The 21,359-nt window shown below is 33.7% G+C and overlaps 2 protein-coding genes across 2 annotated transcripts in view; one reads left to right on the forward strand and one right to left on the reverse strand.

Annotated features, from left to right (window-relative positions):
• LOC129000434 (chromosome-associated kinesin KIF4A-like) overlaps positions 1-21,359 on the reverse strand; it is a 73,832-nt gene that overhangs the window by 30,153 nt on the left and 22,320 nt on the right. The window lies entirely within an intron of this gene.
• On the forward strand, positions 338-19,877 carry LOC128999392 (uncharacterized). Its single transcript, XM_054425876.1, has 2 exons — positions 338-496; positions 17,520-19,877. Exons 1-2 carry the CDS (start codon positions 412-414, stop codon positions 17,726-17,728), a joined length of 294 nt encoding a protein of 97 aa, XP_054281851.1. The 5' UTR covers positions 338-411; the 3' UTR covers positions 17,729-19,877.

Raw genomic sequence — 21,359 nt, forward strand, 5'->3', positions numbered from 1 at the left:
AAATACCACCGCCCCAGCGAACCTGCAGCGAATTTCCATTTGCCTGGTTGGATTGCCACTTATATATTTTCTCCAAACAGTATGAAATCCTATTACTATTACTCAATTGCATACCTTGCCTAAAAGCTTTGGAATGCCTATACATTAGCCTATATACGTCCCCCAAAGCATACACACACAAAATCTTTATACTGTAATACGAAAAACAAATTGCAAACGTAAGGTAAGCTAACGCAGATAAGGCGGAATAAAACGGGATATCATATAGGGCAGCGCGGGATAAAAGGGAAAAGGGATCCACACGCGAGTAGAGGGAGGGGAGTGAGACTGAGTTGTTTGTTGTTTAGTTAGTTTAGTTAGTTAGATGCGGTCGTGGGAATCAGTCGACAGTTAGCGCGTCACAGCCTAGCCATGGATCTGATATACATGACAGATGTAATGGCTTATCAGAGCATAAGAGGACCAGTGTACAACAACTATGATATACAGATCAACAGTAAGTCTCTAGTGCAATTGCAACATTTATCTGTACCTATACTATGATCAAACATTTGTTTATAGCACAGTACATATACAGCTCAAGTGTAAAATAATATAGTAATTGGATAATATTTTACGATCCTTAGCATTTCAATAATTAGAGAATATAATTATATTTAGTAAAATAAAAATACGTAGAATTGTATTATGGGGATTCTTTAATTCTTAAAATACAAAAATTAATTTTATATAAATTGATCGAACGTTTAAAACTAAATGTAATCAGTTTGCGTTATAAATCCATTCCGTACTGAACGTGTAGGTAAGCATTGTAAACCTTAACAGGAAAACCGGGTTTCCTCATGTTTTTTCCTTACATTAATGAGAGTTTTTCCTTATTCCGATGATTTACAAGTTAGCTATATATTTCTTTCAATAAAACGCAAATTGGGTCAATCCATTTCAAGTGGTCCAAAGGTAGTTGCTTCAAGATTTTTAATTTTTTTTTTATATTTTTATCCTTGAAAGTACATATTATTGGAAGTACAAAAATACAATTATTTTATTTTTATTTAATTTTTCTACTTTATGGCGGCCATTTTTTTTATAGTCGAATGCCCGTTTTCAGCGATTTCAGAGCTCTATGTTAAATTAAATATCTCTGGTTCTACTCATCCTAGAACATTAAAATAAAAACCAATCTCTTCAGAAAGATCTAAACTTTAATATGGTAATATAGTTATGCACTTAAAACTAAATATATAGGTCTAAATACCTGTTTAAAGTTTAACGCAACAATGTTACGAAAACTGATTTTTAACAATTTATTTTTTCATAAAGGCAATTGACTATGTGTTTGTTATTTTTTTATCTGATAGTTATAGGAGTGTACTCCAAATTCTCAAAGTTTCAAGTTGTGGACTTGCATAGGGTTTTAAATATAAATTTTCAAAATCTTAAAATTTTCAAAATTTCAAAAGTTTGACGCTTAATATCTCTGTTGGGCATGAAAATAAAAATTTCAAATTTGGCTCAGATATAGTACTAAGTAAGAGTATTATCCTGTAGTAATTTTATTTTGTGGACTCAACTGGTTTTAAAGTTATGAAACATTGCAAAGTACTCAAATAAGCATTATACGTGTAATAGCGTAGGAAGCATAATATTATATTATAATACACTATCAATGTATTTGTTTAGTAATGTTATATTTTAATGATAGATTTTAAGCATTTTGATGTTTTAAAACACTATACTTTGTTGTCTGCCACAGTAAAAATCTGTGAAAGGATTGTGTTCAGGGAATTGGTAGACGTCCTTCAATATTGAAGTTCTAGTTCATTTTTTTCTTCATTGTCTACATAAAGGAATTTAATGCCTTAAAGGTGTTTTTAACAAAAGTTAAACATATCCTTAGCATTCAAAATTTGGTTGTCAATGGTATATTGTAGACTCTATTAGTGACTTCGCTCTTTGTAGTGCCTCCTACACCATCGGAAAATAATGACTCTACTTTAAATTTATAGAAATGGTTTTTAAATTAATATTGTTTTGGTTTTAAACTCTATGTGATTTATTTTCTTTTAATTCATTTATGTTCATAAATTTCAATTAATACACAAGTCAGCCATGTTATCTTATGGGACGTCTGGCGCTAAACAACACTACTTGTGACGTTGCAAATTCTACCAGGCCACGGCCTGGATTTATAGGTGGCCGTGGCTATACAGTATCATAAAACAATTTTTTTACTGAAATATTCAGTCACAGGTACTAAAATACCAGCTGCGAGGCATTTTTTGATACACTACTGCGCACGGAAAAAATGCCTGCAATGGTGTAGGAGGCACTACAAAGAGCGAAGTCACTAATAGTCTACAATGTACCATTGACAACCAAATTTTGAATGCTAAGGATATGTTTAACTTTTGTTAAAAAAACCTTAAAGGTATTCAATACTATTATGTTGAGAGTGAAGAAGTAGCAAAAAATGAACTAGAACTTCAATATTGAAGGACGTCTACCAATTCCCTGAACACAATCCTTTCACAGATTTGTAGGTACATACCCGTGGCAGACAACAAAGTAGAGTGTTTTAAAACATCAAAATGCTTAAAATCTATTATTAAAATATAGCATTATTAATAAAATACATTATAATATCATATTACGCTTCCTACGCTATTACACGTATAATGCTTATTTGAGTAATTTTCAATGTTTCATAACTTTAAAACCAGTTGAGTCCACAAAATAAAATTATTACAGGATAATACTCTTCCTTAGTACTATATCTGAGCCAAATTTGAAATTTTTATTTTCATGCCCAACAGCGATATTAAACGTCAAACTTTTGAAATTTTGAAAATTTTAAGATTTTGAAATTTTGTATTTAATACCCTATGCAAGTCCACAACTTGAAACTTTGAGAATTTGGAGTACACACCTATAACTATCAGATAAAAAAATAACAAACACATAGTCAATTGCCTTTATGTAAAAATAAATTGTTAAAAATCTGTTTTCGTAACATCGTTGCGTTAAACTTTAAACAGGTAATTAGACCTATATATTTAGTTTTAAGTGCATAACTATATTACCATATTAAAGTTTAGATCTTTCTGAAGAGATTGGTTTTTATTTTAATGTTCTAGGATTAGTAGAACCAGAGATATTTAATTTAACATAGAGCTCTGAAATCGCTGAAAACGGGCATTCGACTAACAAAAAAATGGCCGCCATACAGTAGAAAAATTAAATAAAAATAAAATAATTGTATTTTTGTACTTCTAATGATATGTACTTTTAAGGATAAAAATATGAAAAAAATTAAAAATCTTGAAGCAACCAATTAATTTATTTCTGGACCACTTGATATGGATTGACCCAATTGCGTTTGAAATTTGACTGAGCCATATAAGAATCTAAGAAATATAATTCTAAATTATATTTGTGGCCATTTTTAGCGAATTTCCCATGTCAAGCTATTACCGTAGGTCTCATGGTAAGACCTGGACCCAGGACCGATTTACTTTTTCGTTTTGAGGTCTCCAGAGGCTAAAAACACCATCCTTTCAAATTCATATAAATATATTTATAATGTTATATGTCTGTAATTTAATATGCGTCCGTTAGCACAACTCGAGCAAAAATCATCCGTTTTTAATGAAATTTTGTCTAGTTCGCGAACCAGCATTATCGGACTAAGGGAACAGGTTTATAAATGGGGGGGGGGGGGTTATGGGGTAAAATTGGGCTTTCCCATTTTCACCCTAAGACATACAATTTTTCAACTTCTTTCCAAACCAATATAGAGCTAAAAAAAAGCAAATGATTTGGTATACTGAATCATCGTTGTATGTCTAACGGTTACGGAAAAAATCCCAAAACGTTAAACTTCAAAATGACCATGTTATTCTTATGGGGAATAAATAAACCGTTGTAGCTTGCTTGTCTGTAGACATATTTGAATGAAAATCATAAAATTTGTTAACTTCATACTATGCTATCAATATTTCAATAAAAACGCAAATGATTGTCTTCCTTGCAGCATAAAACCTAAGTACTCAAAAAGTTATGATGATATCGGACAATGCACGAGCTAAAGAGACTACACAGAACACCGTAAAATGTTTACGCATAGTGATTAAAAGTGTATAAAAACAAAAATGTGTTAAAACCACCAATATAGAAGCGTCTTGCATGCATGCAGAACAATAATCAACTCACAACTACAGTACACCACACAGTGTAGCGATACAGTATCTATCAAGGACGCTGTCTTCCTCGATCGCCTTGATAAAAATAAACGTTTCCGACGAAAAGAAATTCGATGGAAGACACTGGCGAAAGTCAACTCGATTCGTAGCATTGAAGACTAATTCGGTCGAGACGATCGTATAGAATTCTAAAATCTTACACTTCCCCGTTCTAATAGGTTCAACCATACCTGAATTTTATTCTTTTCGTTTGCATCACGTAACAGTTACACAACTGTTGACAACGGAAACTAACCCAGTGATATTTATTGAACTTCATATTTACAGTGTAATTAAGATACTGGGAAGTTGTGATTGTTGAAGATGTACGATACTGGCGCTGTTAATTACCTACTCGTTTGAGGAGAATGCCATTCCTAATTTCAAACTCATAAAGTCTATAAGCACAAGTACACAAATTCTAAACGAACTTACGTTTGCTTACAGTAGATTACGATAACAATAGTTTTGTTTGATGGGATAAATGCAATCTGAAGGCAACCAATTGGACAATAAACCTGACCGATAATGTCGTCCAAGTTTGTCTTCAAACTATTTACAATGTAGGCTATTGAAACTCAATGTTTCAAATCCAACTTTGATCACATAATAGGTCAAATCCAAGGTCGTGGATTTTCCAAGTCCATGAATGAATCTGAAAATTACTACTCTCTATGCCTACTAACTGGTAGAATGTCCGATCGATGCCTTAGCTAATTAGACGTGGATTCGGCGGTGCGACGTGAAATTCCATCAACCGTCAACCCCTTTATGAACCAGTGATTCAGTTCAGAATCAACCTCAGCTGCGTCTACAGGTAAATGCGCACCAGACATTGTCCTTGACCGGTGTATGTGTGTGTGTGTGACGAGCCCCCGAGCTGTCCGATATAAATAGCCCGATGTAAACAACACGTAGTGGCTCTGCGAGATGCGTAGACACAAACAACACGGCGAGTTTGTATTTAGTTTTTGTCATAGTAGTGACAATATATTTAAATTCCATAATGGAGACACCTATTTAATAAAAACCCGTCCTAGCAATACCACTATGATGTACTATGGATTTGTTGTCTTCGATTGCCTATTTTCAAATCTAGAGTTCCAAGATAACGATTCACATAAAAAAAAGAAATGTTAATTTGTGGTACAGATTGAATTTTTTCCGGTATTTTCAGGTTTCCGTTAATTCGACCACACTAATATTGTTGGGTGTGCGTTTCTAAAGTTTGGTAAGATTGATATGTTTGCAGGAACTTTCCAACCAACACGATTATATTGACTAAACTGTGCGTTGATCTAACCTTACCTGACCAAACGTACAGTAACGTAAGTAATTTCGTTGTGATCGAGATAGTTGGAAAGTACACAAAACCCACCTTCGAAATTCAAATAAAGTTTACAAATGTTATATAAAGATTAACATCCAGATGGTTCGGAACCTGTTTAGTTAAGTTTCTTAAACCAGTTCTATCCGGTTACAAGCGTCTCACTTTATACCTGTGTGTGGATTGGACAGAGCCACGTGTAAACGATAAATGCACTTTGTACCACAGATACGTTCCATTGTTTTGTAAATTGCTACAGTTTTATTTTGTTGGACTCAATTTCTTTACCACTAAACAGTTCTATTAATATGGTATCGTATGGGTAAATTGATTTAAATCAAGAATTCCTATTCGTCAGGCGCTGTGTAAAATTACATGAAAGCATAGACTAAGGGACCAAATAAATGGTGTTCTATTATTTGTGATGAAAGCCATTTAAATATAGCAGCAAATAAGTTAATACACGAGCAACACATAAAACAGGCGCAATGTGCAGAAGTGCAATATATGCACTGTATAAATTATCCAATGAAATATTAAAATAAACAATAATTTACAACTTACAAAAATATGATATAGTCTAATAAGCAAGCAATGTATGAAATGACATTTTCTAATTTCAGATTTGTAGAAACAAGTGCTGTAGATTCTCTAGTTATCGAATGCTGTACAGATAAGCTAGCAGCTAGCATCAATGATATCAGTGAGTAGGAAGTGCGATCCGTCGGTCACGCCTACATCATAGCGAGGTCGACTGACTCATTCTGCACGTCTGTTGACCACATCCACTTGTAAACAAACACGAGTACGAGAAATGAAAACAAGTCTATCACCTCATGATCTAAAACACTACACATACAATACTATTGCACAGCGGCTCGGCTAGTTCTCAGCTCTATTTTGAGGTTTTGCAGAGATAATTATGGTTTCTTTGCCTAACTCGAGCAACAATTTTTGTACTCAGAACACTGCAGATAAGGACGTTAATCAATATGGTTTTAAAATGGTAGTGTTTATTGGGCCTATACCTAAACTGACCTATGGTTTTATCTGGGACAGGTTTTATGAATACATCACGTTAGTTTAACTGATTAGAGATTTCCAAAAGCATTAGAATGGCCTTAAACACACGATAAATAATTTGTTATTAATTTAAAAAACTGTTAAAATTCATCATAATATTAAAAAGAAGTTGTCACGATATTGTGCTCGATAAGATCAGTTTTCGTTATAATTATTTGCAGCACAAACGGTAAACATTCTGGTTGGCGCTTTAAAACAACTAACTTTGAACAATGAATTCGAATTGTATTCATTGCTTTGAATTTACGACGTCGAAAGAGAATCGTACAAAAACAGCCACAAAGAAATCATTGTTCCAGTACAAGACATTGGCCTGGAAATATTTGCCAACACTGTCTGGTGTCCGCGATATACAGTAATGACACAACAGTCTTGCTTTCTCGCACCCCTGCTGAGCCTATTATACGCTATAATTGTCGTCGTACCTTACCTACGGTTGCACCATCTAGTGTAAATAACACGTGTCAGTATCTGCAGAAGAAATTCACTGCTACAGTGATACACAATGGTATTGTTACGTGTAAATAATCCAACAACAAAATAGGGGAATTTTATAGTGGGATATTCACTTTAAATAAGCAATCCCGAGATTCGAGTTTCCTCTTTTTTCGGACAAGGAGAAATAGGCTGAGTTGAATGTAAAGTAAATGCAATGTATTGTCTGTATTTATCCTCTACTTCCTGATGATTAAACCACTCGACGGTTTATGTTAAATAGTGTTGAAAAATACAATTTCTCGCACATAGAACAACATAAGTGATTGGCCTCATAGTATATACAAATTTAAAATTTTACTAACCCCATCCTTTTCATCTATCAAATAACTCGTTCAAGATTCTCAGATCTAGCTGGACACCCTATATAGGCTATAATGAAAATAACCACTTTACGATCGTGAACAAAATGAGTTCTAGTGATTGACCACTCTTAATCAGCGACTGCACTCACCCTAAATCAGTTAATCTACTCTATAATGTAAGAACATTTACTGTTTTTAGCACCATTAGAAGAATATTTTTAACGAAAGTATTCGTCTCTAATAAAAGCCACCCTGTTAAAATATCTTCGACATTTAAGTATGACATTTGCAGAAAACAATTACGACAACGTTTTTGTTTTTACATTTAAACACGTCCCTGTCATTAGACGTGTTAATTCTACAGGTGCAGGGGGAACGTTTGTAAAACATGAAACTAATAGGTAAGCTCAACAATATACAGGCTTTATTCACTTATGAATACAGCACTGAAATGGAAGGCACGGTTATAAGAATCGCGAGTTGGCAATTTACTGATGTTGCCGGGTTTGAAGCAGAATATTATGCGATAAATAAGAATACAGTTTCTGTCTCAGATAGTTGGAGACGGCCCAGGTAGGCCTACGTGACCCATAGTGCGTAACCACGAGGGAGTGAGGGGGGAGGGTCCAAAGTGCGTACGTGCGTGACCTCACGGTCCCGCCAAAATTGTTCCCTCTCCCGCCAACCCGATCCCTACATTCACTTCTTTACTGCGCAGTTATGCTTGCTCATTAGTAGACTCATTTTAATTTTGAAATAATTTTTAAATCGTTTCCAATAGAAAAACACCTATCTGCTTATGGAATAAATAGCACTGCAATTACAGTACGAAATCTTCATAAACATTTATCCATATATAGATTACACGTTAGAGTATTTATTTATCTTACTCTTCTTACTACATTACTCAAGTTCAATTAAGATCTCAATGAACAAATTAATAACAAACTAGCTGTTGGCCCGTTGTCCTACGTATGGGTATAAGTAGTCGATTAAAAATGAATATAATTCAAAACAGCTATTTTACATAAAGACAAATTCTGGCATTTTTAATAGGAAAAATCATCTTGTAAAGAAAAAAACCCTGAACTAAAATTGTGGCTTCGAAATTTTCTAATTCTCAATATTCTCTTTCTATCAACACAAAAATCATGAAAATCCGTCAAGTGGTTGATTCAGAAATGTGAAATAAAAAAACCCTGTCACGTTTTAATGTGATGTTTATCCTCCACGAACTTAGAGTGGTTTTACAAGCAAAGCATATTTGAGTGATAACTAAGTAAATTTTGTGATGGTAGAAACATTATAAAACAGTTTTCTAAATCATATAACAGCTCACTTCCCAAATTTAACTTTTACAGTTTTAACATTTATTGAACCGAATACAGTACAGTACAGTATATGAAATGCAACAATTAATTGCGCTTTTTAACTGAGATCATAAATAAGTGTAATCATGAGCAAATACTGACTCCTTTATAAACACAGATAACAAGGCAACAAACAATGTTAGGTAACTGTGTCAAGTCTCAGAAAAATACTTTTTCCTCAATTTATGGAAACCACTGCATATCTAATGCATAATATATACTGCCCTCAATAACTCCAGTTTTCCCAATTTATGTAAAACCACTGCGTATCTTATGCATATATTTAATTAATATGACAGAGGTAAATTAAACCATTATTTTATATTTAATGTCCTCAATAAACAGTATAAGTGAAAATATGTTTTCTGTGCATCTAAAACATATTCATGACATGTCATTATCTACATTACAGAACAAGTAAAATTTCTGTAGAATGAAGAGTATATTATTAGCAATTTACAAATGACAAAGTGATCTTAAAAAAGAAAACACCATTTAATTTGAAATGTAGTTTAACGAAGACTATTAAAATTCAGCTGAAATATCATTATCAGCTGAACAATTTGTATGTGTTTATAAGTGATTGCATGGTTGTTTATTACAGAGCTGATAATTTGTAATACATGGATTGAGCAGTGTATCCATATGTACTGTATTTACATTTTTTTACACAACTGTGACAACACTCCTATTGATAGATTTTCAATTCATGTCTGTATGCATTTGAATACACAACCTAAATCTTTAAACTCCCTAAAAAAGTTCCTTAAGAGAACTGACTACTTATATAACACATCTGAATTGGTTTAACAGTTAAAATATTAGCCTACTTTGTTCATATGACACACCAAGTTAGTAAATACGGTTACACAATGTTGTAGCCGAATGGTGATTAAATAAATGAACAAATGAGGCTGAGACTATGGGACAAACACTGGACATTTCCATGTATACTTTTGATTACGGTACCTAAACAAGGCAAGACCAAAAGCAGTCAACAATCAAATGATTGCTAGTTTTATACAGTAAAGAAAAATAACTGAAATGGTCTACTTGGAAATTTGTGAACACAGTGGTAGGATTGAATACAAATTCTGACACACCAAAATTCTTTTTACTAGACAACTCAAACCCCATTGTATGCCTCAAACCACCTTGCTTGCTGCAAAATCTGTATTCTATGATGCAAGATGAGGTAAGCTGTTTTTGCAATTTGTCAGAGGTGTAGATTATATTGCCCAAGTCCTCTTAAATGATAATCTTATCATGAAAGCTATTGTTATCAAGAGGATAAAGTGATTCTGTTAATCAGTAAAAGCTATTGCTAAAAGCCACAAACAAGACTAGGGACCACTCCCCCTATAACCCTATTATGTATCGTGATGAACAGTGAGTTGGCTGTAAGTCCAACACTACATATTAGATTATTGCTTTGAAAAAAGGATATGATTAGTACAGCACAGATAAATAACACACTCATCATCATTAATATCATGCAATAGCTAGAGATAATTACTGTAATAAAACTTAATGCTAACTCTTGAAACTTGCACTAATATCCTATGCCTATAGCCCCCTTTTAGCGAATTATATATGTATAATATATGTGGGTCTGTTAGCATGATAACTCTAATGATGATGAGTGTCCAATCAAAATCTATCACCATTTACCATCTTTTATGTATATTTACCGTCTTGTGAGTAATAGTATAAGCGTAAATACAGTATACATATATTTTAACTGTTATAAGACGTTTCTTTTATTTACTTTCCGTAAATTTAATAACACGGACAATGTTGATCAAGAAATTATTTAAATGTAAGTGTAAAATTGTATTACTAAGGAATACAAATTTAATTAATCAACTAGAAATTTCTCTTATAATATTTTTGAGTGGCTGCAAAATATTTTCAGTGACCTTATTTCTGCCAATACATAAAAAATCTCAACCCCAAATCAAAGGTATGATGTGTCTTTAAGGTTTTGAATTCAAATTACCATTCTTTTGATTTGAGCAGTTGGCGTTCAAATTAAACAATGTTAATCCGGATGAATATTCCAGTGGGAAAGGAACATTATTTTTATTAAGTATTATGTAAATTATAATTTTTGAGCAATAAATAGGTAAACTCATTAAAACTTGTCACTTACTACTGAAAAGCCACCAGAGAGAAGGGGAGGGGCTAAGTTACTCGTGAAATTCTTAACTTTACTTATTGTAAAAAACATATTTTTTTCTCTCGTAAAAAAGTCATTCAGTATTATTAGGCACTAAAGAAAAAAAGATAAATTAGAAAAGCTCAGAAAAATTGTAAACGTGATTGCCATTAGGATTTATTATTAGAGGCGCCAATTGAACTATCTGAACTATTATATTTATTTAAGTATTAGATACAAAGGTTATCCATCAGTCTGCAGATGACAAATACATCAATCTTTCTTTTCAATAATGTCTCACTAGATAAACTACAATGGTCATACTTTGCATTTTGATAAAGAAAAATAAACAACCATAACCAAGTGATAACATTGTACAAGAAGAACATAACTTTTAAAACATCTTTACATCGATAGTTTTTTTTTAATAGTGATAGTCTTGTGTGTTTGAGTTTGCTAATAGATTTGATTACTTAATTACAAATGTTCATAATCAATCCATAGAACAGGACCAATATTTAACCCTTTATCCTACTAATATTATAAATGAGAAAGTTTGGATGTATGGATGTATGTATGTTTTTGACAAGTAAACACAAAGTATACTGGTCGATTGGGCTGAAATTTGGCATGATGATAGCTCACATTCCCAATTAGGCATATTCTTATCTCAAAAATCCTTTTAGGCTCCACCCCAGTGGTGCTGCAGTTCCCCATGTTAACCTTATGAGTATTCATATTTAAAGGGAATTGAAGAATTTAGCCAGCTGTTTCAACTAAAAGAGTTGGTTCTATGATATGCAAAAGCATAAAAATTTATAGGATTTACCAACAGGGTGCAGCACTATTATTTTTTTCATTATTTATGAAAACAGCTAATTTGGACTAAGCAGCAACAAAAAACTGTGATAATGAGAACTGTCAAAGTAGGATTGTTTACAGTTATGTTTATGTTTTTAATTTCATGAATAATTTATGATATTTTGCGAATTTTTAATAATCTATCTTTCTCTATTGTGTAGGTGAAGTAGTAGAACATTATGGCTATGGTAGATGTGTAATATTATCGCATACGGTACCGTAAATTTGAGGAAGCAAATTTTCTCAAACCGTGTTTTCTCACATCGCAAACGCAAAGATCGGGTATAACTGCAATAAGCATTTTATACTTATTTGCCAACCCCGTACGAAGGCCGGGTACTCTGCTAGTTTAAAATAAATTATTGTAAAAGACTTAAATTTTAATACGATGAGTTAGTGTTATTGTGTCAAGTTCATTGGCTGCAAGATAATAACCTCAGATCTGTCTGTGTGTAAGGTACAGCTGACTGATATTTGCAGCTTATTACTTATCTACTGTTTAGTGTTTACACAAGCAATAGAAATGTCTAAACAAAGATTTATAATTTGCTCAATTGTACAAAAATTAATTTCATTCACTGTTCAGGAATTGCAAATAAGAAACAGAATGATTCCATTGAGGACAAACTATTTAGTAGGATACAATCAAGATTTTAGTGTAAGATTTTATAATTGATAGTTTGATTATCATAAAATTACACAAGTTTGTTCATGATTATTATACTACAAACACAAGGTATTATTTAAAATACTTGGCAGTTCTGATGGAATCAAACCGTTTACTCAGGTCTGATCGCTCTGATGTGGTGTAGCCAAACTGTGGTACTCGTGTGGTTTTCTCTAAAAGCACCTTGAATTTAAGTGTTTTCTCTACACAGTTTAGGTGCTATATTTGATTTAGCAATGAAATAAAACTGGTATTTTCATGCCAACGTCTATGAAGGTCACTTCTTGCTGAAACGCTTACTAAAACCGTTGTTTTCTGTTTTATCAATGTTAAAACGGATTATATCTTAGTAAGTTAACTAACACACTAATCTTTTAAAGAAAGTTACCAAAGTGAAAGTTTAATTCCTGAGATATTCCAATAAATTTTAAGAGTTTAACCTACCTCAGGGTATCTACCGGATTTCTCAAATTAATTCCCAACTTTTTCCTGATTTTTCATTAACATAAAAAAAATTCCCAACCATCGTGAACATATGTCGCGGTCACAGCACCATCGTCAACATATTTTGAGGTCGTGGTACTATTTTCAACATGTCTCATGGTCACGGAACCATCGTCAACATGTCCCGCAGTCACAGCACCATCGTCAACATATGTTGAGGTCGCGACACTATTGTCAACATGTCCTGCGGTCACAGCACCATCGTCAACATATGTTGAGGTCGCGGCACTATATTCAACATGTCTCATGGTCACGGAACCATTGTCAACATGTCCCGCAGTCACAGCACCATCGTCAACGTATGTTGAGGTCGCGGCACTATTGTCAACATGTCTCATGGTCACGGAACCATCGTCAACATGTCCTGCGGTCACAGCACCATCGTCAACATATGTTGAGGTCACGGCACTATTGTAAACATGTCTCATGGTCACGGAACCATCGTCAACATGTCCTGCGGTCACAGCACCATCGTCGCAGAAAGGACTAAGCAAGAAACAGACCCTCGTCACCCATTACACGGCCACCAACCTGCAGAGCGACGGCTTCGGTCCAGAAAGAGCTTTTTATCACGGACACGAGTCCTGGATGGATCACTCTCAAGCAATCGGGTGTCAAGGTGGGAGGCCACGTTGACTAACCCTCCCATACCAGAGAGGAACTGGCTCCTGGTGGAGGCCTTCATTACACGGTGTGGAAGACCCTAAATCGAATTAGGGTCGAGGTACCAAAATGCAAGACAAACATGCAGAAATGGGGTCTCTTACCAGGCGAAAAAAACATCTTGTGCGCGTGTGGTGCTGTTCAGGGTCCTGGCCATCTGCTGATCTGCCCACGCCTAGACCAGTCTTGCACATTAGATGATCTTTTACATGCGAATGACAAAGCCATATTGGTGGCTTATTTTTTGGGAAAGCGAAGTCTGATTTCCGGACACGGAAAGTAAGTAGCACCATCTCGTCAACATATGTTGAGGTTGTGGCACTATTGTCAACATGTCTCATGGTCACGGAACCATCGTCAACATGTCCTATGATCACAGCACCATCGTCAACATAATATGTTAAGGTCGCAGCACTATTGTTAACATGTCTCATGGTCACGGAACCATCGTCAACATGTCCTGCGGTCACAGCACCATCGTCAACATATGTTGAGGTCGCGGCACTATTGTCAACACGTCTCGTGGTCACGGCTCCATCGTCAACATGTCCTGCAGTCACAGCACCATCGTCAACATATGTTGAGGTTGCGGCACCATTGTCAACATGTCTAATGGTCACGGAACCATCGTCAACATGTCCCGCGGTCACGGCATCATTGTCAACATGTCCCGCGGTCACGGCATCATTGTCAACATGTCCCGCGGTCAGGTATCATCGACTTGTCCTGCTGTCACGGTACCATCTTCAACATGTCCCACGCATGAATGATTGTTAACATATCCCACGTTCACGGCGTCATCTTCGACTTGTCTCGCAGTCAGGGTGCAAGGGTGAAGATCTCTGCGATCACGGATGTATCATCATCTCCTGGGTTTGCGGAATAATTGTGAAAATCTCTCACAATCGTGAAGACATCATCATCGGCAGCCGCAATACCGACAATATTTTTTGAGATCGCGGAAACATCATCATCGTGATGCTGCAAGTCACCGACGATCGGAACAAATCGCGTGCCGAGAAAATCGCGTATCATATTTAATCCTGTCCCAATGATCAGGAATACACGATCCCAAAATTTGTTTGAAGTTTTGGGACCCGTTCTGCCAAAATTCATTACTTTTTCACGGCTTTCCCCCCCCCCCCCTTAAAAATCTCCCACTTTTTCCTGAATTTCCGGAATTCCTGACTGGATAGACACCCTGCACTTTTTTTAAAAGTGTTATTGTTGTTTAATTGTAATTCATACGAATTTTACTCCGTTGATGATTGAATAAATGCTAAAAGTAAAATTTCCAAAACAGGCAAAAGTTGGCACCAAGTTTAAATAGAAAAAAATATTTTATTTGATCAATTCTGAGGAAAAGACACAGAATGTATCACCCATAAGGTTGCACAAAACTTTATTTTAAGGAACAACATTGAACTTTCCACTTAGACCTGCAATTCTCTATCACATTTTTGCTATGAATGATTACCAGTGCAGAGCAGTAATAGCGTCCCTGACTAAAAATACCTCAGTAGGCCTAAGTTGCGACACTGTCTTGTCTACAAGGTGAGAGTAGCTAGTGCGGGTGACAGAGATAGAACTACAGTAGATTCAGCAGAACTGTGCACTAAACTTGTTCTTTCAGTATTTATGTAGTGCATTATTTTTAAAATCACCACATTTTATGCTAATTTTTTTTCTTGTGCTCTGTTTCTAATAGGACAAAATAAATTTACCCTAACTACTGAGGCTGCAAACTTTAAAAGAAATCTGTAAGAAGGATTCTCATAAGGAAGTGTTGGTAAAAAAAAATTGAACATATGGCTGAGCTTAAGTAGAAAATATGCTATCATATATAGTACCTGTTGCAGTATCATTAAGAAATTGGATACAAAGATAGGATCCAAAGACACAACATATGGTAACAGCGCCCTACATATCACCTCATTAATAACACATTAATATCTACAACAATAGAAAGTGTTTTGGTGTCTTAGAGGCTATTCAATATTCAGGCTCTTTGGTAGATCAGGATGCACATCCTGTAATTATGTTATTATGTTGATGTTCCAACTCTCTCTTTTCAAATGACAATTTGTTTAAAAAGCTCATTAATAATGAATGTATGGAAAGAGAGGTAAATTTTGTTGATAAAAAACAATGTTAATCAGTATTATAGAATACAAACTTGGATAAACTTGATTAATACGTAAAACAATACTAATTTGTACCAAATTCATGAATAAAATATGTCTATGTCTAACAATGAATTACTCAAATCGAAAAAAATGAAACACTTACACAAAATTGTATAAAAAAACCTTGTGTATATGTTAAATGAACTAACAAACTGAAATTCTAACTGACAAAATTAGAATATGTACTTCTAGAAGTTTTTTTCCTCTTGAGGTAAATACCTTTGGATGGGTTTTTTGTTGAGGGATATCTCTAAGACAGACTCTATTTGCCTAAAGAATGATCTTTTAGGAATGAATTTGCTTGAGTAGGAAACCAATAGGTCATACAATATTAAAAAACCCATAGGAATACAGTAAGGAAAATGAATGGATAGGCTACATAACTAACTTACCTATGAAAATAGTTCCAGGCAGTCTAAAGCACACAACAAGTTCACAATACAATTAATTAACATACAGTTTTCTTTTTACTTTCTGATATACTGACTATACCAGGTTTTTTCTGTTATACTGGCCACACCAGGTTAGGTTAGGTCAGGTTATTTATACATTAAAAATATATTTACTTTAATTTTAAATGTTTGGTTACCCACCATGATCTAGCCTAGTGTGTTTGACAAAAAAGGAAAGAACGGTTTTTGTTTGTGCTACTGCCTGGAACTCTTCTCATAGGTTAGTTAATTGTGTATACATGCCTTTTTCCTTAATGTATTCCTAAGACAGGTGTTTTTTTTATACAAAAACTAAATATAACGCAAGGGTGATTAAGTAGGTCTTGAGTCAGGTAGCTAAGGACGTTTTATGGTTTAATCAACACACTTGCATGTCCCGTGATAACCTATTTTAAACGTCAGTATTCTAAATACAGTTAACATTCATATGTGTCCGTTTTCCATGATAAACCTTAGCCCAAAATGTTTTCTTACTGTTACTTTATTAATAGTTGCCTATTAATCTTCCTGATCAATAATATTGCCAAACAAGGTAGCATGGTTGGTAACGATTAGTCAAAATTATTTGTTTTAAAAAGCCAAAGAACTGATGCACACTTAACTCGAGTTGTAGGTAATGACTGCAATGAGTACAGACGACCCTTGTCAAGGCTAATGATTTGTATGTTTCGCTCAATCACTTATTAAGAGACCTCTGAGTGTTGGTGCATTAGAAGGAGTAATAGTTAATATCTCTTGCCATTGTCTATTGTCTGTTGTATATACATGTACATTAGTATTTAATTGTTCTTTCATATAATCACAAATTTTTCTTTACAAAATCTTTACTTTATTCCTAACTTCCTGAACAGTCCTTGAATTTCTTTTTCATCAAAACAGACATTATACTAATATGTAGGCCAATTAATTGACGAGACAGTGTCAACGTCAACTTAATGGTGGAATGGAACTACCAATTTTGTAACTTGATTTTCTAAAAAAAATATTCCATACCATGTTAAGGTTATCAAGGTACCTACAGTTATGTCTATTCTTTTATTGAGGTACATACTTCCATTATTCAGAAATACTACGGTACGACGCTAAGTAGCAACGCCTAGAAAATTGTTTTAATTCCGTTAGACTGCATAGTGTTCTCATTTATCATTTTTAGATTGATGGTTGATCAAGGTTATACAGTACTGTATTAACAGTGGTTTCTTTTTTCCAGATGATCAAACTAAGAATCAAAAGGTTCATCAGAAGAACAAGGAGAAAGAGCCTTGCAAGATTTGTCAGGAGAGGAAGAGGAGGAGCTTGATGAAGTACATCAGAAGCAAATCCCACGATCATTCCGACAATGATATCAAGGAAGAGGAGGATGAAGAGGAGCCTCAGGAAAAGCAAATGCAAGATAAACAAGAGGCAAAGAAACGCTAAAGTAAAACTTAGGTTGAAATGACTTGACATAACAAAGTCAGATTTTGTCAAGAACTGCTCATGATTTTACATTGTTAAACACTTTACACCGCCTGAAAGTATTATAACTACAAACGGCAAACATGCCTAGGTGATTTGAAAAAGTATTATCTCATAATTAACTCAGTATCATAGTGAGAGAAACATAAATGGTTCATCGTAAAATCTAGTTCCCTTTTCACTTGTCAAAAAGCTATGATAACCAGTGCAATTTTAAGGGTAGAAGTAGTACAACTGATTCACCAATTTGACCAACAAAACATGTTTCAACGAAATAACTCCCCCTTATGTTTTTATTTAATCATAAATGATACCTAATTGTTTCAAGAACATGGACATTCTTATTTATTCTTCTATTAGTTGTACTTTGATTTCAGAATTATAAAAGAAGGTTTCCCTCAATGAATACTGCAGTTAAGTGTTGATAATTAACTGACAGAGTAGTGTCGAGGTAGAAAAGACACGTTGCCTAATGATGTCTTTATTTTCATAGTATTTTATTTCTGTTTTAACTACCAGGTTTTGATGGATTTTATTACTGGACAAAGATGAAGAATTCAAAAATGTGTAGCTGACATATTCATATATCAAGTTGTAGAGCAAAGCTCTTCCTGAGCTCATTGTTTTGTATTAGTGGTTGATATTGGATATTTTTTACAATATTGATGAATTAAAAATGCATTTAAAGTCTGAATACCTCAAAGGTACTATTATACGAGACTTGGTCTAAGTACAGCAAATGACTCTAATCATAAGATTATTTCAAAACACTATTAGTAAGCGTTCTCAAGTAGGAATATTTTTAAGAAATTTACTGCAGCTGTGACCTAGATAGATAAACATGCTGGCATTTCAAATAAAGAGGCTGCATTTTTTAATTAGTGAAGAAACTTTACTGTAATCCACATCACCGTCAACTAAAAAGGGTAAAAAGTAAAGGGTTCCTAAATTATAGAATAAATGTTTTAAGTTATAACACTTTAGGAGATGTATAATAGTATTTAAGACTGATTGTTAAAAATATTGTAAATATTGATTGATGTAAATACAGTAGACTAAGAGTGGTTAAGGGTAATTTTATTTATAAACTTATAAGTGGAGGGTACAGTATTTATCACCCCTTTTCTTTCAATAAATTTGTTCAGATTCATATTTTGTAAGTGTATTACTTTAGGGATGGACGAGATTGGATTTTTAGTTCGAGACGAGACGAGACAAGATTTTTTATTCCTCATAAAATTTCGAGACGGGATTTGCCTTCTCATACACAACGGGAAATGCACGTTCAAAATCTTTACCTGATTTTGTAACATTGTTAGATGACTGTTTAAATACAAAAATAATGATAATAGGCAAGAATATTTACAAACTTTTATTAAAAAAACATCAGCATAACATTTTTTTTTATTAATCACGCCTTACATATTATAAATGCCTACGATTAGGAAACATAGTGATATCAGTTAGGATAGAGTTCAACTTATCCTAAAATAAAATAAATCATAAAATAAAAGTAATATTAATTTTTATAAAATAGTTACTTGTTTTGACTTTTTTTATAGTAATAAAACATTCCTTACACTGCTTACGCTTAACAAAACTTCTCTAATGTTATTAAAGTAATATTATTAAAATAATTAAAGTAATATTTACATTTAAAGAATTAATTAAACAAAAACGCCTTCGCAAAGGAAACGCAACTACAACGCGCTCCTGTATTGCGGGTATTGCATTGACTTTCTGCAGGCGTTTTTAATTTTTTTTTTTTTAATTCTCGTCTCGATCAAAATCTCGGCCAAAAAGAAATCTCGTCTCGTGTAACGAGATTTAAAATTTCCCGAAAATTTCCTGAAATTTCAAGACCTGACCATCCCTACTGTACATGTAAAAGTGACAAACTACTTAACTGTTTGTAGCTAAGTTTAACATACATTTTTGCATCAAATATAATCAGCACTCTAAATCTTAGTGAACTCTTAAATTGTAAACTTTGGAAATTAGATATTCTTTGCTCTTTGTATTTCCAGCTTTTCATTGCATTTCATCCTGCCATAGCGCTTAAGTATTTTAATAGGATTTTGTATTTTATAATAAATATTTTTATACCTCATTAGAATTTTTATTTTCCTAAACTTCCTTGAGCCGATTAGGCCTAATGCTTTGCATTGCCCACAAATAATCTTTGTATTCTTTTGATGCAGGTACATAACGGAGGAAGTAAGAACCTTGATGTGCCTAGTTGTTAAAAAAGAAGCTTGAAACGAATCTATTAAACATATTTATAAGACAGCTGTGCTTGTTTTGTTCTAAGTTGGACGATCATGAGTGTAGCAAGGGTGGAAAAAGTATAAGTAAATGACCATGTCTCTATGTGAAGTTCTGCTCTTTAATTAATTATGTGGAAACACTATTGTGTGGGTCGGAATTTATGAAAAGGATGGGAATCAGATTAATTAAAGAAAAATGGAAACAAAACTTAGACTTAAAAACATGAAAAATACCCCCTCCAAAGCAAACCTGCAGACTTGGAGGATTTCCATTAACTTGATTAGCTTTCCATTAAAACATTTCCTTAAACTTGACATATATTTTTTTTTTATTACATTAGGTTAAACGAGGACTTAGGTTTGCTGCTACAGGGAAGGTAGTAATGTGTTTTTTTTGTTTTTTTTTTAGCAAAACATCAAAAGCTTGGACGAAATTACAGAATTGGCCAAATTTGATCAAAATATATCCATAAATATGTAAAGTACAACTCTTTACTTTTTCTCCAAAAGAATAACATTTAAGAAATATAAATTTACAGTTTTTTTTTATTTTCTCCATAAACTTTAATTGTACAACAATTCATCAATACATTTAATTATTTGTTTTTTTAATACTCTACAACATGGTTTGGAAAGAAATTGTTAAATTTTATATTTTGACGGTAAAAAATTGGAAAACCTATAAAACCCTATTCCTGTAGTCTGATCATGCTAGTTCGCGAACTCGTTTGAATAACTTAGGTTTACACGTTTCTAACAAATTTCATCAAAATCGGATGATTTTTTTCTTAAGTTATCGTGCTAACGGATTTCTATACATATATATTAATTTTGAACGGATGGTGTTTTTCGCATCTGGGGACATCAAAACTCTTGGGTCCATGACCATGAGATCTATGGTAGGTAATACTGTAGCTTATTCACTATGTAGAAAATTCGCTAAAATGATACTCATGAACAAAATTAAAACTTTTTAAATGAAATTGACAGTGACAACTGTTATCTAGCATTGCAGAACATTGCGAAATATCAATTCTGATAAAAACACTTCAGCTCTTGATTTCAACATGTCAATCAATTGTAAATAACGAACAAACAATGTATCAAGGCAAGTGGTTTGTTATACTGGGTGTTAGTGAATTTCCCTATAGGGAAGTAGTTATTACCGTAGGTCTCATGGTAAGACCTAGGCCTGGGCTCGATTTAATTTTTCATTTTGATGTCCCCAGAGGCCAAAAACACCATTCGTTCAAATTTTTATATAGGTATGTATATTTAACCCTCCGAATGTTAAGCGTCGCTTAATCGACGCACAACACGGCCGC

Source organism: Macrosteles quadrilineatus, unplaced genomic scaffold, assembly GCF_028750875.1.
Source record: "Macrosteles quadrilineatus isolate MER2022 unplaced genomic scaffold, UCM_ALF_1.0 Scaffold_8__2_contigs__length_117827958, whole genome shotgun sequence".
Classification (NCBI taxonomy): domain Eukaryota; kingdom Metazoa; phylum Arthropoda; class Insecta; order Hemiptera; family Cicadellidae; genus Macrosteles; species Macrosteles quadrilineatus.

Coding starts and splice junctions, on each gene's coding strand:
- LOC128999392 (XM_054425876.1), top strand. CDS start 412: ATGGATCTGATATACATGACAGATGTAATGGCTTATCAGAGCATAAGA. Junction 497..17,519: donor CTATGATATACAGATCAACA/GTAAGTCTCTAG, acceptor TCTTTTTTCCAG/ATGATCAAACTAAGAATCAA.